The sequence below is a fragment of the Salvelinus alpinus genome, chromosome 9 (genome assembly GCF_045679555.1).
Source record: "Salvelinus alpinus chromosome 9, SLU_Salpinus.1, whole genome shotgun sequence".
Classification (NCBI taxonomy): domain Eukaryota; kingdom Metazoa; phylum Chordata; class Actinopteri; order Salmoniformes; family Salmonidae; genus Salvelinus; species Salvelinus alpinus.
Window position 1 is genome coordinate 11,626,097 of NC_092094.1, and position 20,470 is coordinate 11,646,566.

Below are 20,470 nucleotides of genomic sequence, written 5' to 3' on the forward strand. Positions count from 1 at the left end.
AATCAAATGTATTTCTAAAACCCTTTTTAAATAAGCAGTTGACACTAAGTGCTTGTACAGAAACCCAGCCTAAAACCCCAAAGAGCAAGCAATGCAGACATAGAAACATGGTGGCTTGGAAAAACTCCCTAAAAAGGCAGGAACCTGGGTACAAACCTAGAGGAACCAGGCTCTGAGGGCTGTGCCGGGTGGAGATTATAAGAGTAGGTGGTCATTAAGGCCAGATCGTTCTTCAAGACGTTCATAGATGTCCAGCAGCTAAACACATTAGTTATAGAGGGTGCAGCAGCTCAGCACCTCAGGAGTAAATGCCAGTTGGCTTTCCATAGCCGAGCCTTCAGAGGTCAAGACAGCAGGTGCGGGAGAGAGAGAAGAGAGAGGGGAAGGGAGGGTTGAAACCGCAGGTAGCATGACCGGTGAAGGTTCCACAGCCGCAGGCAGAACAGCAGAAAATGGTTCAGCAGCACGACCAGGTAGACTGGGGACGGGAACAACCAAGAGTTGTCAGGTCAGGTAGTCCTGAGGCGTGGTGCTAGGGCTCAGGTCCTCCAGAAGGGGAGAGATAGATGGGAAAATTAGAGGAAGCATACCTAAGATCACACAGGACACCAGATAAGACTGGAGATTTACACAATATAGGACAGACTGACCCTAGCCCCCCATTTTTTATGTTTGTCAAAAGAGAGCTCAGGGGCCTCCCGAGTGGCGCAGCGGTCTAAGGCACTGCATCGCAATGATAGAGGCGTCACTACAGATCCGGGTTCGATACCGAGCTGTGTTGCAGCCAGCCGCGACCGGGAGATCCATGAGATGTTTTTATTTGATCTGAGAGCAGATTTCTTTGTTTCTTGGGACCTAGAACTAGCATCTCTGTTTTGTCCCGAGTTTTAAAGTTAAACATTTGCCGCCATCCATTTCCTTATGTCAGAAACACAGGATTCTGGGTAGGCAATTTTGGGGCTTTGCCATGTTTCATCAAAATGCACAGCTGTGTGTTGTCTGCATAGCAGTGAAAGTTGATATTGTGTTTCCAAATGACATCACCAAGAGGTAGCATATCAAACATTAGGATCCCCTTCAAAACAGGGTTAATTTGTCGTGGCATGGACTCTACAAGGTGTTGAAATCGTTCCACAGGGATGCTGGTCCATGTTGACTCCAATGCTTCCCACAGTTGTGTCAAATTGGCTGGATGTCCTTTGGAAACCCAGCAGCGTTGCAGGTTTTGACACAAACCGGTGCGCCTGGCACCTACTACTATACCCCATTCAAAGGCACTTCAATCTTTTGTCTTGCCCATTCACCCTCTGAATGGCACACCCACAATCCATGTCTCAAGGCTTAAACATATATTTATTAACCGGTCTCCTCCCCTTCATCTAAACTCATTGAAGTGAATTTAACAAGTGACATCAAAAAGGGATCGTATCTTTCACCTTTGTCATGGAAAGAGCAAGTATCCTTATTGATGGTGTCGAAAGCGGTACTAAGGTCTAGGAGCACGAGGACAGATGCAGAGCCTTGGTCTGACGCCATTAATAAAGGTCATTTACCACCTTCACAAGTGTATAACAGGAAGCTAGTTTCTTGTGAATTTTTTGGGGTGGGGGGGGGTTTAGTGGTGCCACTCCATCTAGGGTATTATGTAAAGGTTACATGTAGATCCTTTTTGTATAACCTGACAGCTGTCAATGCATTTTCCAAATGACAGTCTCCTGTGTGAGGAGCGTAGAAAAAAAATATATGGTGAGGACCCATCTGCCATAGCCTCGTAATTAGCAGACGGATTATCGCACTGCGCTATCCTTGTGTGGTAGCTAACCATTCATCTAAGGTTGCGAGATCAGGCGGCTTGCGAGGCTACATCTGCCACCCACTCTGAACAAGAATTGAGGATACTCAGTGTGACTGATAAATCGATCAATTCGATTTTATTTCACAATATAAACTGTTGATGATAACATGCTAGACTAGAAAATTCTGGAAGAGAAACTAATACCGTTTCATAATTTTTTACTCAAACAATATTATTAGACTGTAACACAATAATTGAGATTCTCAGTGACGTAGATACAACATGTCTGGCTATAACCAGTAACATAAAACAGTGATATGATTCAGTAACATGTGCAGTAAAATGTTAGCTGAACTACAAAATAATGCTTCATAAACAATGAGACAGTTTCTGGGACACAGATTAAGCTTTGTCCTGGACTAAGAAGAAGCATGTTCACTGAAGATTCTCCATCAAAAATGATTTTCAGTCCAGGACTAGATTTTATCTGTGTCTGGGAAAGTGGACCAATATCTTCTCATGAATCAATGTACACGATATACCAGCAGGTGCAAACTATCTGCTGCTAACAAAATTAATCTTTTACAATCAAGAGGTAGTCCACTTGCTTCATATTTCACCTCATAATTAGAGTTGTTGCTAAATTCTGGTCACATTCCCAAAATTCCCAGTTTTCCTGAAATCTCAGTTGGAGTAATACTGAATGTCCTACTTATTCCCTCTTGATTCCGGGAATATCACAACCATGATTAGTGGAAAACATACAGACTTTGGGCAAGTTACCGGAAATTTGCAACCCTACTCATAATGCATATTCGTATTCCTCTGTAGCAAAAAAACTAGTTTACTCTGCAATAGTCCACATTGTTGAGAGATAGAAGCTGACCACTGACGAGTGATGACACTATTAACACTGAGGTGTTGTAAGTACATCACATGGCATTATTCAGTTGTGCATCCAGGGTTCATTCAACACTAATATATAATATATATAATAATATATGCCATTTTAACAGACGCTTTTATCCAAAGCGACTTACAGTCATGCGTGCATACATTTTTACGTATTGGGTGGTCCCGGGAATCAAACCCACTATCCTGACGTAGCAAGTGCCATGCTCTATCAACTGAGCTACAGGGGACCAACACCATCAACACCGTTACAGCTTCAGTTCACTCAGGCCCAGGTTGTTTTCATCAGGGCACAACATAAAACATTTTAAAACGTTGTGCAACAGAAAACGAATATGAGTGTTTCTTATTGGACAGGTCCAGGTATCACCCACCTTTCTAGCTTCAGTCCATTTTTCTTCTGTTTGGTGTCTACTGAACACAATCCAGATCTTGGCTGAAACCAATACGTTGATGATACTCAGCGTCCTCCCAGCACCAAAAGCCCAGTCATTATACTTGCTCATCACAGGAAAGCAGTGTAGTATCCAACCCAATTGGAACTGGTGGTGGTATTTACGCATGTTGGGGTGAGGAGTACCAGACATGGGGTTGTTGCATTGGGTGTAATCTTCCATGCTAGAATTGTATGCAATATTCAGAGACACACTTGTCTTGTTCCATGAGACTAAGTTGGGTGAGTAGGGAGGAAATGGGGGAGGGAGTAGGGTTAGTGAGTCTCTCCGTTAACCAACGAGCCCTCCCCCCGGGGTGAGGACGACCGTGACACCCCCCTTTCAGTGTTGTCAGAACTAGTGTTGCCGCTCTGGCTGTGCTGGTCTGCCGAGGCAGCACTGGAAGGAGTGGAGGCGGGCTTGGTTTTCTCCTTAAAGTCTGTGATTATGACCGTCAGGTCGCCCACCGTAACCTCCAGGTGCTGGGCACTGCTCCGGTCCACGTTTTTTAATCTGGGCCTGGGAGGGGAACAGAGACAGAGAGGGGATGGATATAAATGGTCATTAGAAGAACAGGAGGGGTCAATAGTATGACTGGTTAGGGTACTAAGAGCAGGAGGGGTCAATAGTATGACTGGTTAGGGTACTAACAGGGAGGGGCCAATAGTATGACTGGTTAGGGTACTAAGAGCAGGAGGGGTCAATAGTATGACTGGTTAGGGTACTAACAGGGAGGGGCCAATAGTATGACTGGTTAGGGTACTAAGAGCAGGAGGGGTCAATAGTATGACTGGTTAGGGTACTAACAGGGAGGGGCCAATAGTATGACTGGTTAGGGTACTAAGAGCAGGAGGGGTCAATAGTATGACTGGTTAGGGTACTAAGAGCACGAGGGGTCAATAGTATGACTGGTTAGGGTACTAACAGGGAGGGGTCAATAGTATGACTGGTTAGGGTACTAACAGGGAGGGGTCAATAGTATGACTGGTTAGGGTACTAACCGGGAGGGGCCAATAGTATGACTGGTTAGGGTACTAAGAGCAGGAGGGGTCAATAGTATGGCTAGTTAGGGTACTAACCGGGAGGGGCCAATAGTATGATTGGTCAGGATACTAAGAGCAGGAGGGGTCAATAGTATGACTGGTTAGGGTACTAACAGGGAGGGGTCAATAGTATGACTGGTTAGGGTACTAACAGGGAGGGGCCAATAGTATGACTGGTTAGGGTACTAAGAGCAGGAGGGGTCAATAGTATGACTGGTTAGGGTACTAAGAGCACGAGGGGTCAATAGTATGACTGGTTAGGGTACTAACAGGGAGGGGTCAATAGTATGACTGGTTAGGGTACTAACAGGGAGGGGTCAATAGTATGACTGGTTAGGGTACTAACCGGGAGGGGCCAATAGTATGACTGGTTAGGGTACTAAGAGCAGGAGGGGTCAATAGTATGGCTAGTTAGGGTACTAACCGGGAGGGGCCAATAGTATGATTGGTCAGGATACTAAGAGCAGGAGGGGTCAATAGTATGACTGGTTAGGGTACTAACAGGGAGGGGTCAATAGTATGACTGGTTAGGGTACTAACAGGGAGGGGTCAATAGTATGGCTAGTTAGGGTACTAACAGGGAGGGGTCAATAGTATGACTGGTTAGGGTACTAACAGGGAGGGGTCAATAGTATGGCTAGTTAGGGTACTAACAGGGAGGGGTCAATAGTATGGCTAGTTAGGGTACTAACAGGGAGGGGTCAATAGTATGACTGGTTAGGGTACTAACAGGGAGGGGCCAATAGTATGGCTAGTTAGGGTACTAACAGGGAGAGGTCAATAGTATGGCTAGTTAGGGTACTAACAGGGAGAGGTCAATAGTATGGCTAGTTAGGGTACTAACAGGGAGGGGTCAATAGTATGGCTAGTTAGGGTACTAACAGGGAGGGGTCAATTGAAACCTGTGAATGATTTTGATGAAATGTAATAATCATGTAAATCATTGCACTAATATAAGATGATTGAAATCTTCTTCAACATTCATAGTATCTTTGCAAATATGTTGTTCAAACATAGGTTCCTCCTTACCTCATCTTCTTGTGGCTGTTCTTTTTCAGTGTTGGTTCCTTTTCACTCTTATCTTTCTCCGATTTCTCCTTCTTCTCTTTTTTGGGTTGTGTGGGTGAAGCAAACTGTGGAGTGACTTGCTGGGCGACAAGTTGGGAGACAGGGCGAGGCTTCCTAAAAAACAGAAACAAGTGTGACTATTATTATTTACCCTGCCTTTATGTACATATCTACCTTGTACCCCTGCACATAGCCAGCAGATTCCAACCATACCGTTTACACCGCAGCAATGGTAGTGTCAGCCAATCAGCTCTTTTGTTGTTCAACACTACACACCAATCCATAATGGCTGCTGTGGCTACTGCTAGCTAACATGAGGATGAAAAGGGCAGTTTTCCAAGAAAACTATCAGTATTTCTTCAACGTATTGCGCCGGCTCCACGGTGTCTTAATGTAACCATGATTGCATTCCAACCCCTGTGCAGCTCAGTGTAAACAAGCATAAGGGAATCTGCTGGCTACCCTGCACAGTGATCTGGTACTGGTACTCCCTGTATATAGCTTGATTCTTGTGTATTTTATTCTGTGTTACTATTTGTATTTTTCTTATTTTTAACTGCATCGTTGGAAAGGGCTTATAAACAAGCATTTCTTGGTAAAGACTATATCTGTTGTATTCAGCGCGTGAGACAACATCTATTTTATTTGAATATTAAGCCATTAACAGAATTATGCACTGCATATTTATGAACACTGTACATGTACAGGGGTCCTGTTTAGCTAGAGTCCTATTGTATGATGTATATTATTTATTTATTTAACCAGGTAGGCCAGTTGAGAACTCGTTCTCATTTACAACTGTATGCATTGTATGGTAAAGTGGACTACCATGAGGAAACACACTGCACATAGACAAATACTGCACAGGGACAACATCTTACAGGGTACAGTGTTAACAACTGACTACTTTCAACTGGAAAATGTTCCTGATCAATTTTGCATCCCAAATCGAAATTTTAGTTTTATCCCTTTATTGAATATATATATATATATATATACACACAATTGACAATCTGCCACACTAAATGGACCATAGAATCTGGCAAATAATGTCCCCAAATTAGAAGTGTCTCATTCAGACTAACCACTTGAGTTTGGGCTATGATATTACAATGATCGATGAGTCCTCTGTTGTAGCTTTAGCAGCCTGATTGATACAGTTACAGCTAATAGTAATCACTGCCTGTATCTATAGTCTGAAACTACCAGGACATAATTTCTTTGATTTTCTTACCGTGTTGACGTTCCCTTTCTGACATCGCACATCATGCACTTGAAAGCTTCGGCGGTGTTCCTGAACGTACAGACGCTACAGTCCCAGTATCCATCGTCCGAGGAGGGCTTGGGTTGCCGCTTCGGCCTTCAAAGAAAACACGCACACAGAGATGGGGCCCAACACTGTCAACATAGCCATTTAAGCTAATATATTAATAATGAATGTGTGTATAAAAAAAAATATATATATATAAAAAAACACAACAATACAAACGAATCTTATTTGAGTCGAATGATCAGATTCGTCCCATAAAAGAGCCAATCCCCCGCCATGTTGATACAATGTAGCTAACTAGCTAGCGGCGCTACTCATCCATTGGTCGCGCGCTCTGTTTACAAGTGTTCATCACATATTTAGGCAATTTTTCTATATAAATACATTTATAAATATATAAGTATTTTTACCTTGTGGGGCTCTTCTTGTCTCCCATCGTATAAAACCTATATTTGTTTGAGCTCAATATTGGTTAATTTGACAGGCAAATGACCAAAGCCGCTCTCTCAGTTGTCCTGAAAACTCCAGTCGAGTCGAGGGATGATGATCACGTGGTAAAGCCTATCCAATCATTCTGAATGCGCACGCACACACACACACACACACACACACACACAATGTCATAATATTGTTCCACATTCTGCATTTTACATCTAGATGCAGGGAATTTGTACATATTGCCTTTCCTCAATATATTTGATTGCATTTGTAGAATATATTAATACTTATATTTTAGAATATATGAATACTTCTGGATGTGTATGTGATAGCTGCCTACATAATGGTTTTGCGTGGCATCATATAGTGTAGTCAAAGGCCCGAACGTCACCATTCCAGAACGGTAGGTGGCGGGATACTTCATCGTAGCATATTGCACTTCACCAATCAACAACGAAGAGCTAGGATTTTGGTGGCGTTTGTTGTCGAAAGTTGCAAGTGCAGAAAGGCTAAACAATATCTTCTATTTTATTGCCCCCCCACCCCAAAAAAACAATGCAAGACTACCTTTAATACTAATACACAGAGCAGGTTCAGCCGGTAAGTTCGTTTTTCATATCAACAGCTTCAGTGCAAGCTAGCATATGTTTGTTAAGCTAAGTTAGCTACTAAGCTAGATATACAACATTGTATGAATCGTCAGTTTTTGAATATCTATCACATTTGTATCAATACTGCATAGACAATTCAATTGCTACATATTTGCAGGTTTTACACCATCCCACACCATATCCCCCTGAGGAGCCCTTCATCATCATCATCATCATCAACAACAACAATAAGTAAGTTAGCTAGTTACAACTCCACCGAAGTAACTGGACAATCGGTGTGTACAATATGAAGGGACAGTTATAATGAACCCATACTTTCATGGTTTGATTTGCCATATCTGTCTTTTTGCCAGAATATAACATGGATTTCCTTAGTTCACACACTGCCTGTACTAACCGCACAAAGTTACTGTCTAATGGTGCATTCATGTGCTCGTGGGAAACTGGAAAGTTGTAAGTCTGACAAGATTGTGTTGAAGTGCCTTTGAAATCGGACCAATTCTTCAACCAGATTTTAGCTAGCTTGATATTACCTCAGCATGACCTCAGTCTCGTACTTAAAGGTGCAATATGCAGAAATCACTCTGTCATTCCCTGGTTGCTAAAATTATAATAGTTTGCCTAATTTCCGTTTATGACAAAACGAGCAGTCATTGTGTAGATAGTCATTGCACTATCTAAACCGCTGTGAAATATCTTTTCCATAACCAAAAACATTGTATTTTCAGCTGTTTGAAGCTGGTGTACAAAACCGTAAGTAAAAGATGGCAAAACTGACAACAGAGTGTAGAAATAGTGCACATAGAACAGATCTACCACTTCTTAGACATGCTTTCAATGAGAATGACAGAACTATAACTCACATTTCTATGTGAATTTGGTCAAAAAAAACGAATCAAAGTTTATTTGTCACGTGCGCCGAATACAACAGGTGTAGTAGACCTTACAGTGAAATGCTTACTTACAAGCCCAAACAAACAGTGCAATTTAAAGTTAAAAAAAAAGAAAGTTATTAGGTAAAAATAGATAAGTAAAATGCCGGTGAAAATAACAGTAGTGAAAAAAGTTACATGTTGTAGCAGTCAAGAGTTCACAGGTGAAGCGTCAAGGATTTCATTGCCGAACGTAGGATTACAGCTTCTTGTCACACAAGTGTTGAATATTTTTCATCAAGGTAAATTCTTTAAAAAAAATGTTTTTGCATTTAGTAGATTTTGGTTGAACTTTTTCCAAGTCTCCTACCGACAGTTAGCCCATCGCCATCCACGCACTGATAGCGCTCCTATTTAGTACCCCTAGAATTTGGTTGCTTTGTGCTTCTAATTAGACCAGTCCCACCATGGTGATGTGGTCCAACGAGACTTGGAAACCAGGCTAGCTTGCGCTGCAAAGCTAGTTTACCAGACTAGCTAACGGCAGGGTAGCCTAGTGGTTAGAGTGTTGGATTAGTAACCGAAAGGTTGCAAGTTCAAATCTCCAAGCTGACAAGGTACAAATCTGTCGTTCTGCCCCTGAACAGGCAGTTAACCCACTGTTCTTAGGCGGTCAATATAAGAATTTGTTCTTAACTGATTTGCCTAGTTAAATAAAGGTAAAATAAATTTAAAAATTTAAAAAAATATGTGTCAAGGTGATATAGTGAGTGGTTGAAAGGCCAATCCTATTGCTCAAACACAAATAGATGACTTTTCCTTGTGTAATCTTAAATAGCTTACAATGATAGACTGCGACAGAGCAGGTGAATGTCAAACTGGAACATCAAAAAGTGTTGTGAAGTTACTGGCCCGATCTGGCCAGTGACTAACGAGATCCACTGGTCTAACGTTTTTACTGGCCTCGGGACAGCGGGCCATAGTTAATGTCAGACTCTGCACCTCTTTGCTTGTTCTGCCCACCATGCATCATTTGCTCCCATTGGAAATTACAGGCTGTGGTCTATCTTGGGTTTGATATAAAAAATCTTAGCTAAACTCCTCACGGCTAATGTCAGCTAGCTTATAGCTACCGGCAAGTAAAGCATCAAATCAAATTGTATTTAATGCTACTTACAAGCTGCCTTCTAAGTAAGTAAAAAAATATGTGAAAAAATACACAAAATAAAGTAAAACAATGAAATAACAATAATGAGGCTATATACACAGGGTACTGGTACCAAGCTAGGGTACTGGTACCAAGTCAATGTGCGGGGGTACAGGTTAGTCAAGGTAATGTGTACATGTAGGTAGGGGTAAAGTGACTGCATAGATGATAAACCCCGAGTAGTAGTAGCAGCAAAAAGGGGGTTAATGCAAATAGTCCGGGTAGCCATTTGAGGTGGAGTAGGCGTTGTCGTGCCCTCTTCACGACTGTCTTGGTGTGTTTGGACCATGATAGTTTGTTAGTGACGTGGACAACAAGGACCTTGAACCTCTTAGCCTGGGGGTTTTAAAGGGTCAATCCGCAGTTGCTACATACATCTTTGGACGTATAAATGAATGATATAAAGTCTTTGGACGGACCTCCCTTTGCCTCCAGAACAGCCTGAATTCTTCAGGGCACTTTGCTCAATTGGTATCAAGGGACCTAACGTGTGCCAAGAAAACATTCCCTCACACCATTACACCACCTTGACCAGCCTGTACTGTTGTAACCAGGCAGGACGAACATACCACGCTCAAAGTCACTTAGATCACCTATTTTGACCATTCCAACGTTCTTTCGAACAGTAACTGAATGCCTCCATGCCTGTTTGCCTGCTGTAGGGGCAAAACATTTTTGTGAACGAGGTGGCATACCTAATAAACTGGCCACTGAGTGTACAGTGAATTTGGAAAGTATTCAGACCCCCTTGACTTTTTCTACGTTTTGTTATGTTACAGCCCTATTCTAACATGTACTATTGTATTTAACCTCATCAATCTACACACAATACCTCATAATGACAAAGCAAAAACTTTTTTCCACCCGGCAATTTGTAAAAGAATAACCTGAAATATCACATTAACGTAAGTATTCTGACCCTTTACTCAGTAATGCTTTATCTAACAAGCCATGGACACGTGACTCACTGTCTGTATTAGCAAAAACAAAAGTGATTTGGGTGGTGTACCTAATAAACTGTACAGTGCATTCGGAAAGTATTCAGACCCTTTACTCGGTACTTTGTTGAAGCACCTTTGGCAGTGATTACACCCTCGAGTCTCGTTGGGTATGACGCTACTAGCTTGGCACTTATATTTGGGGAGTTTCTCCCGTTCTTCTCTGCAGATCCTCTCAAGCTCTGTCAGGTTGGATTGGGAGCGTCGCTTCACACGTTGCTGCCACCACTGTGCTTCACCATAGGGATGGTTCCAGGTTTTCTCCAGACGTGTAGGTTTGCATTCAGGCCAAGGAGTTAAATCTTGGTTTTATCAGACGAGAAAAACTTGTTTCTAATGGTCTGAGAGTCTTTAGGTGCCTTTTGGCAAACTCCAAGTGGGCTGTCATGTGCCTTTTTACTGAGCAGTGGCTTCCATCTGGCCACTCTACCATAAAGGCCTGATTGGTTGAGTGCTGCAGAAATGGTTGTCTTTCTGGAAGGTTCTCACATCTCCACAGATAAACTCTGGAGCTCTGCCAGAGTGACCATCGGGTTCTTGGTCACCTCTCTGACCAAGTCCTTTCTCCCCCGATTGCTCACTTTAGCCGGGGGGCCAGCTCTAGGAAGAGTCTTGGTGGTTCTAAACTTCTTCCATTAATAAGGATGATAGTTGCCACTGTGCTCTTGGTGACCTTCAATACTGCAAAATATTTTTGGTACCCTGTGCCTAGACACAATCCGTTCTCGGAGCTCTACATACAATTCCTTCGACCTCATGGCTTAGTTTTTGCTCTGACATGCCCTGTCAACTGTGGGACCTTATATAGACAGCTGTGTGCCTTTCCAAATCATGTCTATTCAATTTAATTTGGCAGGCGGACTCCAATGAAGTTGTAGAAACTACTCAGGGATGATCGATGGAAAGAGGTTGTACCTGAGCTCAATTTTGAGTCTCATAGCAAAGGGTCTGAATACTTATGTATGTTTTTGCTTTGTCACTATGGTAATGTTGTGTACATTGAGGATTTTTATTTTATTTAATCAATTTTAGAATAAGGCTACTGTGAGTACAGGCTACTGTGATTGTAAATACAAATTAAATTGCTGCATTAGCTAGGTTATTTATCATCCAATATGATTACATAGTACCTGTCTTGACTGCGTCAAACCGGGAGAAGCAAGTTAGGCTAGCTAGCTAGGCTAATCAAGGCATGCCCTTTCTCGTCCTACACAATTACAAACGACTCCATTCAAAATATGGAAGTAGCAGCCTTACCTGTTGGTTGTTGTACTGTAACTTATCATTTAACTTGTAATTGTCATTTTAATTCTGTCATTTTGATTTCATCTTCCATTGATTAGATACTTTTGTACATATAGTGTATGTGGACACACCTTCAAATTAGTGGATTTGGCTATTTCAGCCTCACCTGTTGCTGACAGGTGTATAATGGAACAAACAGCCATGTAATCTCCATAGACAAACATTGGCCGTAGAATGGTCTTTAATAAAGAACTCAGTGACTTTCAATGTGGCACCGTCATAGGATGCCACTTTTCCAAATCCTGTTTGTATAGCCTGGAAACATGGTTAATTATAATTTTCCTAGTGGTTACATTTCCCAGCTTTTCACCAAAACAGTGGTGGGGTGACCGTTTTTGTTTAAAATGCGTGCTGGCCCTTTTAAGGTCTATCTTTTGTTTGAAAAGGTGAAAGGTCAGTGGTGAAACGTCACAACTCGGGATGCTGAACTTTTCAAGAACTCCCAACATCATATGAACGACCCGTTAACGTACAACACACTTGTGTGAAATGACAGCTACTTGTATACATACAAGCAGTGGATAATTCACTCATTTGAGTCTGTGACCCTTTGGGGTAATTATTGTGCCTGGCTCGCAATCGCCTGTGATTGTATGCTTGTTGTCCCTTGCAGTGCCCAGGCGAAGGAAAAGTAGAATCCGAGAGGCCTATGACGAGCACTTTTCAGAGAGCACGGTAAGTGACTGTACAAAGTACTTTTGGCGTATGTATTGTCTTCAGAGTTATTAGGCCTTAGACCATCCTTGAGGGAATTTTCAGAGATTTCCAACTTATCTAGGTTATTTCTTGCATAGCCGTTTATACCATATACCAGGGTATTTCATATATTAGACGGTATGATTTTCAATACGGTTTAAAATAGAAAAAAACGATTTCTTTGTGGGGGGATACCACCACCTCAAGGGTGCTGAGGGTTCCGTGCTACGCCACTACTTATATCTAGAAGTGAAGTATAACTATAAGAAATCGATGTGTCAAATAAATTATATCAGCTCAGGGCTCCAGCTATGCATTTGGTTTGCTAAGTGTCAAGATATCAAGCTTCTTGGTTACAGCAGAGACATTCAATCCCCTCCTGGATTGTTGAAATGGCGCCCCTTGTGTGCACATTCTGTAATGCGGTATACCCAGGTATGGTACAGAAATGGTATGAAAATCTGGATATCGCCCTGCACTCTTGTTTTTTGATTGAACTAATCCATGTCATAATGCTTATTTTTTTTAGGTAACATACCCAAGAATTGTGAGTGCTGTCGAGAGGAGGACGGCTGTGACAAGACCGGAGCAAGACTATGACAGAGAATTTGAATATGAAACCAATCAGTATAGCGGCATTCGAAGTTACCATGATGATGACCACAGAGGATACCGTAGCGACAGGATACACACAGGAAGTGATCGAGGATACCATGGTGACAGTACACCCATAGGAAGCATCCGAGTGAGGAATTCCCCACCTCCCCGACAAGTGGGTGAAGCTTTATTATGGTCAATTTATGATTTAGGCCCAAATACTTCATTTTACAAATGTTGGTGTCAGAAGAAAACTGAGTAGTGAGGCGAAAGGTTTTAGCTGAATAGTGCTGGGTATTTTACCAAGTCAATACCTTCTCTACTATTTTCTGTCTCTAATATAGGATGACTTCTTCATTGTTTTTTTTCTGTGCAGGAGGATTACAGAGATTCCTACTACAGGGACTCCAGAGATAATTCTCTGATGGGGTGTCAAGGAGAGATGAGGTAACCCAGTGGTCCCCTTCTGTTACTTGTTAGGCCTAGGTCTATATGAAGCTTTTTTGTTCATGTGTTTTTATGAACATGTGTGATTGACACCAGTGTCTTGTATTGCTCCTTACGTATGGTGTACTGATGCTTTATATGAGCTTGTATAAAACAGGGTTGTGATGTTATGCACACGTGACTGTAAGTCGCTTTGTATAAAAGCGTCTGCTAAATGGTGTTTATTTTTTATTGTTGTTATTATTCTATGAACCCCCAGGTGGTAGCAGAGTCTTGCCTTTCTCAAGCCCCTTTATGAATGGTTTGAGGTTTTGTGTTGATTTGAGGTTTCTGAGAGGCATTTTTCAAATGATGTACTGTACCAGTCAAAGGTTTGGACACCTACTCATTCCAGGGTTTTTCTTTTTAATATTTTCTACTTTGTAGAATAATAGTGAAGACATCAAAACTATGGAATAACACATATGGAATCATGTAGTAACCAAGAAAGTGTAGAACAAATCAAAATATATTTGAGATTCTTCAAAGTAGCCTCCCTTTGCCTTGATGACAGCTTTGAACACTTTTGTCATTCTCTCAACCAGCTTCTTGAGGTAGTCACCTGGTGTGACTTTTTGAAAGTAAATTTGTAGAATTTCTTTACTTCTTAATGTGTTTGAGCCAATCAGTTGTGTTGTGACAAGGTATGGTGGTATACAGACGATAGCCTTATTTGGTAACAGACCAAGTCCATATTATGGCAAGAACAGCTCAAAAAAGCAAAGCGAAACGACAGTCCATTACTTTAAGACATGAAGGTCAGACAATGTGGGACAGTTCAAGAACTTTGTGCTGTCGCAAATCCATCAAGCGCTATGACGGAACATGAGGTCCGCCACAGGAAAGGAAGACCCAGAGTTACCTCTGCTGCAGAGGATAAGTTCATTACAGAGTTACCAGCCTCAGAAATTGCAGCCCAAATAAATGCTTCACAGAGTTCAAGTAACAGACACATCTCAACATCAACTGTTCAGAGGAGACTGCGTGAATCAGGCCGAATCAGGCCGAATCATGGTCGAATTGCTGCAAAGAAACCACTACTAAAGGACACCAATAAGAAGAAAAGACTTGCTTGGGCCAAGAGACACGAGCAATGGACATTAGACCGGTGGAAATCTGTCCTTTGGTCTAATGAGTCCAAATTTGAGATTTTTGGTTTCAACCACCGTTTCTTTGTGAGACGCAGAATAGGTGAACGGATGATCTCCCCATGTGTGGTTCCCATCGTTACGCATGGAGGAGGTGTGGGGGTGCTTTTCTGGTGACACTGTCAGTGATTTATTTAGAATTCAAGGCACACTTAACCAGCATGGCTACCACAGCATTCTACAGCAATACGCCATCCCATCTGGTTTGCACTTAGTGGGACTATCATTTGTTTTTTCATCAGGACAAGTACCCAACACACCTCCAGGCTGTGTAAGGGCTATTTGACCAAGGAGTCTGATGGAGTGCTGCATCAGATGACCTGGCCTCCACAATCACTCGACCTCAACCCAATTGAGATGGTTTGGGATGAGTTGGACTGCAGTGTGAAGGAAAAGCAGCCAACAAGTGCTCAGCATATGTGGGAACTCCTTCAAGACTGTTGGAAAAAGCATTCCTCTTTAAGCTGGTAGAGAGAATGCCGAGTGTGCAAAGCTGTCATCAAGGCAAACGGATGGCTACTTTGAAGGATCTAAAATATATTTTGATTTAACACTTTTTTTTGTGTGTTTACTACATGATTCTATATGTGTTATTTCATAGTTTTGATGTCTTCACTATTATTCTTCAAAGTAGAAAATAGTAAAAATAAAGAAAAACCCTTGAATGAGTAGTTGTCCAAACTGTTGACTGGTGCTGTATGTCTATTTGTGTAATCGATCACTTTGATTATATAACATATGGCATTGATCAAAACCTTGAATTCTATACTTTTAATTCTTACGGCTCAGTAGGAATTAGTACCCATCTCAGGAAAAGCTTAGACTGAAATCCCCACTCGAGATATATCACACTTGACTTATATCCCACAATCACATTGAAGAGGGACTGAAGTGAATTTGCCAACTTCTCTGAGCTATTGCGAGGAAAAGACCAAGAGGAGGCTGGTGGCTCTCGTTTCATAACGTATTCCACTTATCGACCACCACACTCCTCCCCTTGAGGGGCTTGGAGCTCCACCCCACACACAGCACAGCTAAAGCCAGTCTGCTCTGCCCCAGTGCTGCCAAGACATCCGTGTAGCAGTGGCCCAAAACAGTGGCAACAGAAACTTTGTTTTTACCCTCAGTTTCTGGTGTAAAGAGTACCACCCCCCCCCCCCCCCCCCCACCAAGAAAAACTACACTAACCATGAGCCTTGCTGTCTATATCGTCCAATAATAGAGCAGATACAAGTCAAGTGCTCCACAAGCGAACAGTTGAGTGTTGGTCAACAGAGCAAGTCACTTGCATCTCCCCCTTGATTGGACGATACAGCAGCTGTTGAGCGGCATTATGTGTTCGCCAACAGATCACGTGACTTGCATCTGCTCTGTGACTGGACGACACAGACCGCAGTGCTGTGTGGGATGAGTAGTTTGTGTACATACCGGAGTTAGGAGGTAAACAGTCTACCCTTTTTTTTCTTCATATATCACAGTTGTTGTAAGGCGAGGTGGTTCCAAACGTAATCTTTTGAATGAATGATTAATGGTTCACCCCAGCTTTGTTAATCTAGTCAATGTTTGGAACCACGATAATAAGCATGTTGTTGAAATACATGCTAAAAATGAATGGCCGTGTCAGTCCCGGAGGGTGCCACGGCCTGTCGGTGTTGCAGAAATGCACAAAATAATTGGCAAAACATTGTATTTAGAGATTGTAAATCCAAAAAGTTTTGTTTACAATTCAATTCTCCAAGTTCGGCCTTTTTGATTCACATTAGAATAATGCCAATAGTCATAACTGCTTCCTTGGCTTGTAGGAGACTTGTAGGCAGTGGAGGCTATAGCAGACTCCTGATGTGTTGTTGACACGGTCCCGTGTGGCTCAGTTGGTAGAGCATGGCGCTTGCAATGCCAGGGTTGTGGGTTCATTCCCCACGGGGGGACCAGGATGAATATGTATGAACTTTCCAATTTGTAAGTCGCTCTGGATAAGAGCGTCTGCTAAATGACTTAAATGTAAATGTAAATGTTGACAGGGCAGCAGGCAGGCATCTGGGTCTGGTTTTCCACTATTGTCTGGTCAGGAGGTTGACGGGAGGCATCACCCCTGCAGTGCAGCCCACAGGAAGCAGCGTCCAGGAAGTCTTTGGAGGGTCTCGCTCCTGGCCGGAGGTGTCTCATCGACCGGCCATGTGGAGACTGAGGTGGCCAGACAGAAGATGAACAGCAAGGCCACACCGCCACCCCACTACCTCTCCCTAACACAACTAAAGACAGGGTTCTGGGACTAGGGGGCTGCTTCATGGTCCTCAGTCACAGGATCCCCCACTTACATGCAGAGGCCGTGTGTGTGTGTGTGTGGTGAACACTGCAGGGGGGCCTTGGCAACTGAGGCAGGCAGGCAGCCGGTGGATTAATCAATCTGCTCCTTTGTGGAGCTCTTGACCTCGTGATGAATAACAGATAATGAGGGAAAATGGGGAGCCTTGTTAAGTGCCAGAAGTGCAACTGGTTAGGAGTCAACTACTCTCCCTTTGAACTTTCAAAGTCACCTCAGCCAAACCTTGCTGCATGCTGCTCTAATGTTTTTTTTGTAAACCTGTCTTTGTAATTAGACCTCAACCCATAATTGCAGTCATGTTATATTTGTGCGTGAGGCTGATTGCATTCAGCAAGATGATGAAAGAGATGGGAGGGGTCGGCCGCCGTTTGACTAAAGAAGCCAATTAAATTGGTATTGGGTTTATATATTTATATATTAGTTTTCAAAATGAGGTCGTAAATGTTTTTATTTGTTTGTCTGATGATTTGGGTGTAATGCATTGTGGCTTTACTAGCATGACCTTTTGAATAGAGGGAGGTGAAGTCTCAGATGGCACCCTATTCCCTATATAGTTCAATACTTTGTCATACGTTGTAGGGTGCCATTTTGGAACACAGACCTCTCTCAGATCTTCTACATCCTAGCTCAGACAGCCAGGGCCTCCTTTTCCCACCCTGGTATTAGGCAGTTTGCTCTTTTGGATCCTGAAAGAGATATTGGAACTCTTATGGCAGGTGCCACCCAGTTGCTCTGATGTCTATTTGGTTACTCTTGCGTTCGGATCAGCATGTTTTATTCTCCCTGGTCCACAAAGATGTAACGTGTGTTTAGTGAGCATCTTTCTAAATTGGAAGAACTGCTTTGAAGATGCTGTTATAGATATAGTATAAAAATATATATTTTTAAAATCACTTTAAAGGAATTTTCTTCAAAAGCCCCCCAGAAATTCTCCAAGTATAGTGTCCACAGAATTACTTTTTCATAGGTTTGTTATGGAAAGAGAGGTGAGGTTAAAGGAATCGCTCACTGCAACGGTGGTAATTAACTTTATTTGGTAAATGGCAGTCTGAGCCTTGGCTACTTCAAACCGGTCTGGGGGTCGTAAAAGCTGGAGGACATGTTAGGCTTGCACATTGTATGGGACGTGGCCCTGTAAGTTCAGGCAGGGGTCATGAAAACCAGGTGCCGTTGGATGGTTAATTTATATATACCTCTAGGGTTGGGCGGATCCAGATGTTCATATCGTTTATGTACCCAACCTGGGGTATATGGTTTTACCAGAGGTGAACACAAGGGGTGCTGTTTCCCCAAAATAATCTAAACATTTTTTTTCTCCAAATAGATCTTTCTTTGGTTTATGCACAAAACTATTTAGGCAACAGGGATCATGATCAAGGAAGGGATTTAATGTCTTTGCTGTAACCAAGAAGCTTGATCTTGACATCTTGACACTTGGCTACCATGTTAAGCAAACCAAATACATAGCTGGAGTCCTGAGCTGGATATCATTTATTTGACGTCTTAGATTTCGTATAGTTATACCTCAGCAGTGTGACTGCTTTATACCTGAATGCGTTCACTGAGGAGATGAGTGGCGTTCTTCAGGCTTGGCCTCGTATCCCCTCGCCCTCAGCCTGTATCTGCATCAGCACCCTCTCCCAGGCTTGGCCTCGTATCCCCTCGCCCTCAGCCTGTATCTGCATCTGCACCCTCTCCCAGGCTTAGCATGGTGAGAACCATCAGGGTGCCATAGTATGCAAATCAAATTGTATTTGTCACATGCGCAAATACAACAGGTGTAGACCTTACCGTGAAATGCTTACTCTCAAGCCCTTAACCAACAATGCAGTTCAAGAAATATAGTTAAGAAAATATATATACTTTTTTTGTTTTTTTTGTTACGCAAAATAACAATAACGAGGATTTATACAGGGAGTACCGGTACCGAGTCAATGTGCGGGGGTACAGGTTAGTCAAGGTCATTTTTAAAGTGACTATGCATAAACAATAAACAGCGAGTTGCAGCAGTGTAAAAACAAAGGGGGGATTCAATGTAAATAGTCCAGGTGACATTATTTAAGACTGAGACTCTCTCCAATACAACCCAACACTGCAGAGTTATGTGCATCCTTTCAAGCACACCCTTCTCATTAACCTGTGGTGAGTTATTCACAATTTTTTATGAACAAGTAAGGTTTTATATGTAAGTGGGTTAAATAAAGAGCAAAATTATTAATTTATTATATTATTATTTGTGCCCTGGTCCTGTAAGAGCTTTTTGTCACTTCCCACGAGCCGGGTTGTGACGACAACTCACACTCGTTCTTGTGTTTTAATAAATGTATCATATAGTGTGTGTGACAGGCTTACAATGATGGCAAAAAACAACATTTGAGAGTGTGCTGACCCTGGTGCTAGAGGGGGTACGCAGTTGGAGATTGAATGTTTGAAGGGGCACGGGAATATAAAAAGTTTGGGAACTACTGATCTAGTTGGTTTTAAAGATAGGACCGTATTTTCTTCAGATATAGTGCATGGTGAAGTATTTACTTTGATCATATTTGATTGAGGTATTTTCTTCTGTCATTTTTAGGATAAGCAGCAGAGCGGGCTCCCACCTCAGCAGCAGAGTTAAAGGAATAGCTCCTCTCTCGAGGACCGTGTCTTCGGCAGCTAACCCCGATAGAGTGGACCCCAATCTGATGCAGACCCTCATGTACTTGGACCGAGGGTAGGCCTATCCCTTCTAGTGCACTTAGTTAATGGACCAAGTGCTAAAACCACTCGTTAGACCCCTGCAACTTCAGGTGTTGTTGGCTTTCAGTTTTACTGTTTTTCAAGATACAAACCACAATTTATTTTGTCCAGCAACTTTAGTGTTTAGTTCTTTCACTCTACAGTTAGAGACTTTTAGAATCAAAGTGCTCATCATGGGTAGAGACATTAGTTCTATAGTTGAATGGACCTCAATGGATGGGCCCTTGAATCCCCTTATATCTCTCTCTCTCTCATTGTCTTGTCAGAGAGGACCCTGAGGGTCTTAGGCGAAGGGGCCTGGACCCCTACGCTGTAGGCCCAGCCGGGAACACTTACAAAACGGTACGGGATCGCTCTCCCATCAGGATGGATATCCCACCAGGCCCTGTTATCCTGCGCTCTGGGTCCAACACCAGCAAAAGGAGCTACTCCCCAGACAGGGACCAGAAGAGCTTCTCCTACCAGCAGAGCCAGCAGAAGAGTACGTCTGCATCCCAAATCGTTCCTTCTTATTCCCTATAAAGT

The 20,470-nt window shown here is 42.6% G+C and overlaps 2 protein-coding genes across 2 annotated transcripts in view; one reads left to right on the forward strand and one right to left on the reverse strand.

Annotated features, from left to right (window-relative positions):
* Nucleotides 1–1,905: 1,905 nt before the first annotated feature.
* LOC139584311 (YY1-associated factor 2) lies at nucleotides 1,906–7,146 on the reverse strand. Its single transcript, XM_071416006.1, has 4 exons — nucleotides 6,933–7,146; nucleotides 6,487–6,612; nucleotides 5,214–5,366; nucleotides 1,906–3,660 (listed from the first exon to the last, which is right to left on the reverse strand). The coding sequence occupies exons 1-4, from the start codon at nucleotides 6,956–6,958 to the stop codon at nucleotides 3,417–3,419; spliced, it is 549 nt and encodes a 182-aa protein (XP_071272107.1). The 5' UTR covers nucleotides 6,959–7,146; the 3' UTR covers nucleotides 1,906–3,416.
* A 216-nt stretch (nucleotides 7,147–7,362) lies between these two features.
* Nucleotides 7,363–20,470, forward strand: part of LOC139584314 (periphilin-1-like) — a 34,518-nt gene continuing 21,410 nt past the window's right edge. Inside the window, exons 1-7 of the mRNA XM_071416010.1 lie at nucleotides 7,363–7,560; nucleotides 7,729–7,802; nucleotides 12,567–12,628; nucleotides 13,179–13,421; nucleotides 13,623–13,693; nucleotides 19,782–19,919; nucleotides 20,212–20,426. Coding sequence (XP_071272111.1) covers nucleotide 7,802; nucleotides 12,567–12,628; nucleotides 13,179–13,421; nucleotides 13,623–13,693; nucleotides 19,782–19,919; nucleotides 20,212–20,426 — 730 coding nt within the window. The 5' untranslated portion in view covers nucleotides 7,363–7,560; nucleotides 7,729–7,801. The remainder of the gene's footprint in view (nucleotides 7,561–7,728; nucleotides 7,803–12,566; nucleotides 12,629–13,178; nucleotides 13,422–13,622; nucleotides 13,694–19,781; nucleotides 19,920–20,211; nucleotides 20,427–20,470) is intronic.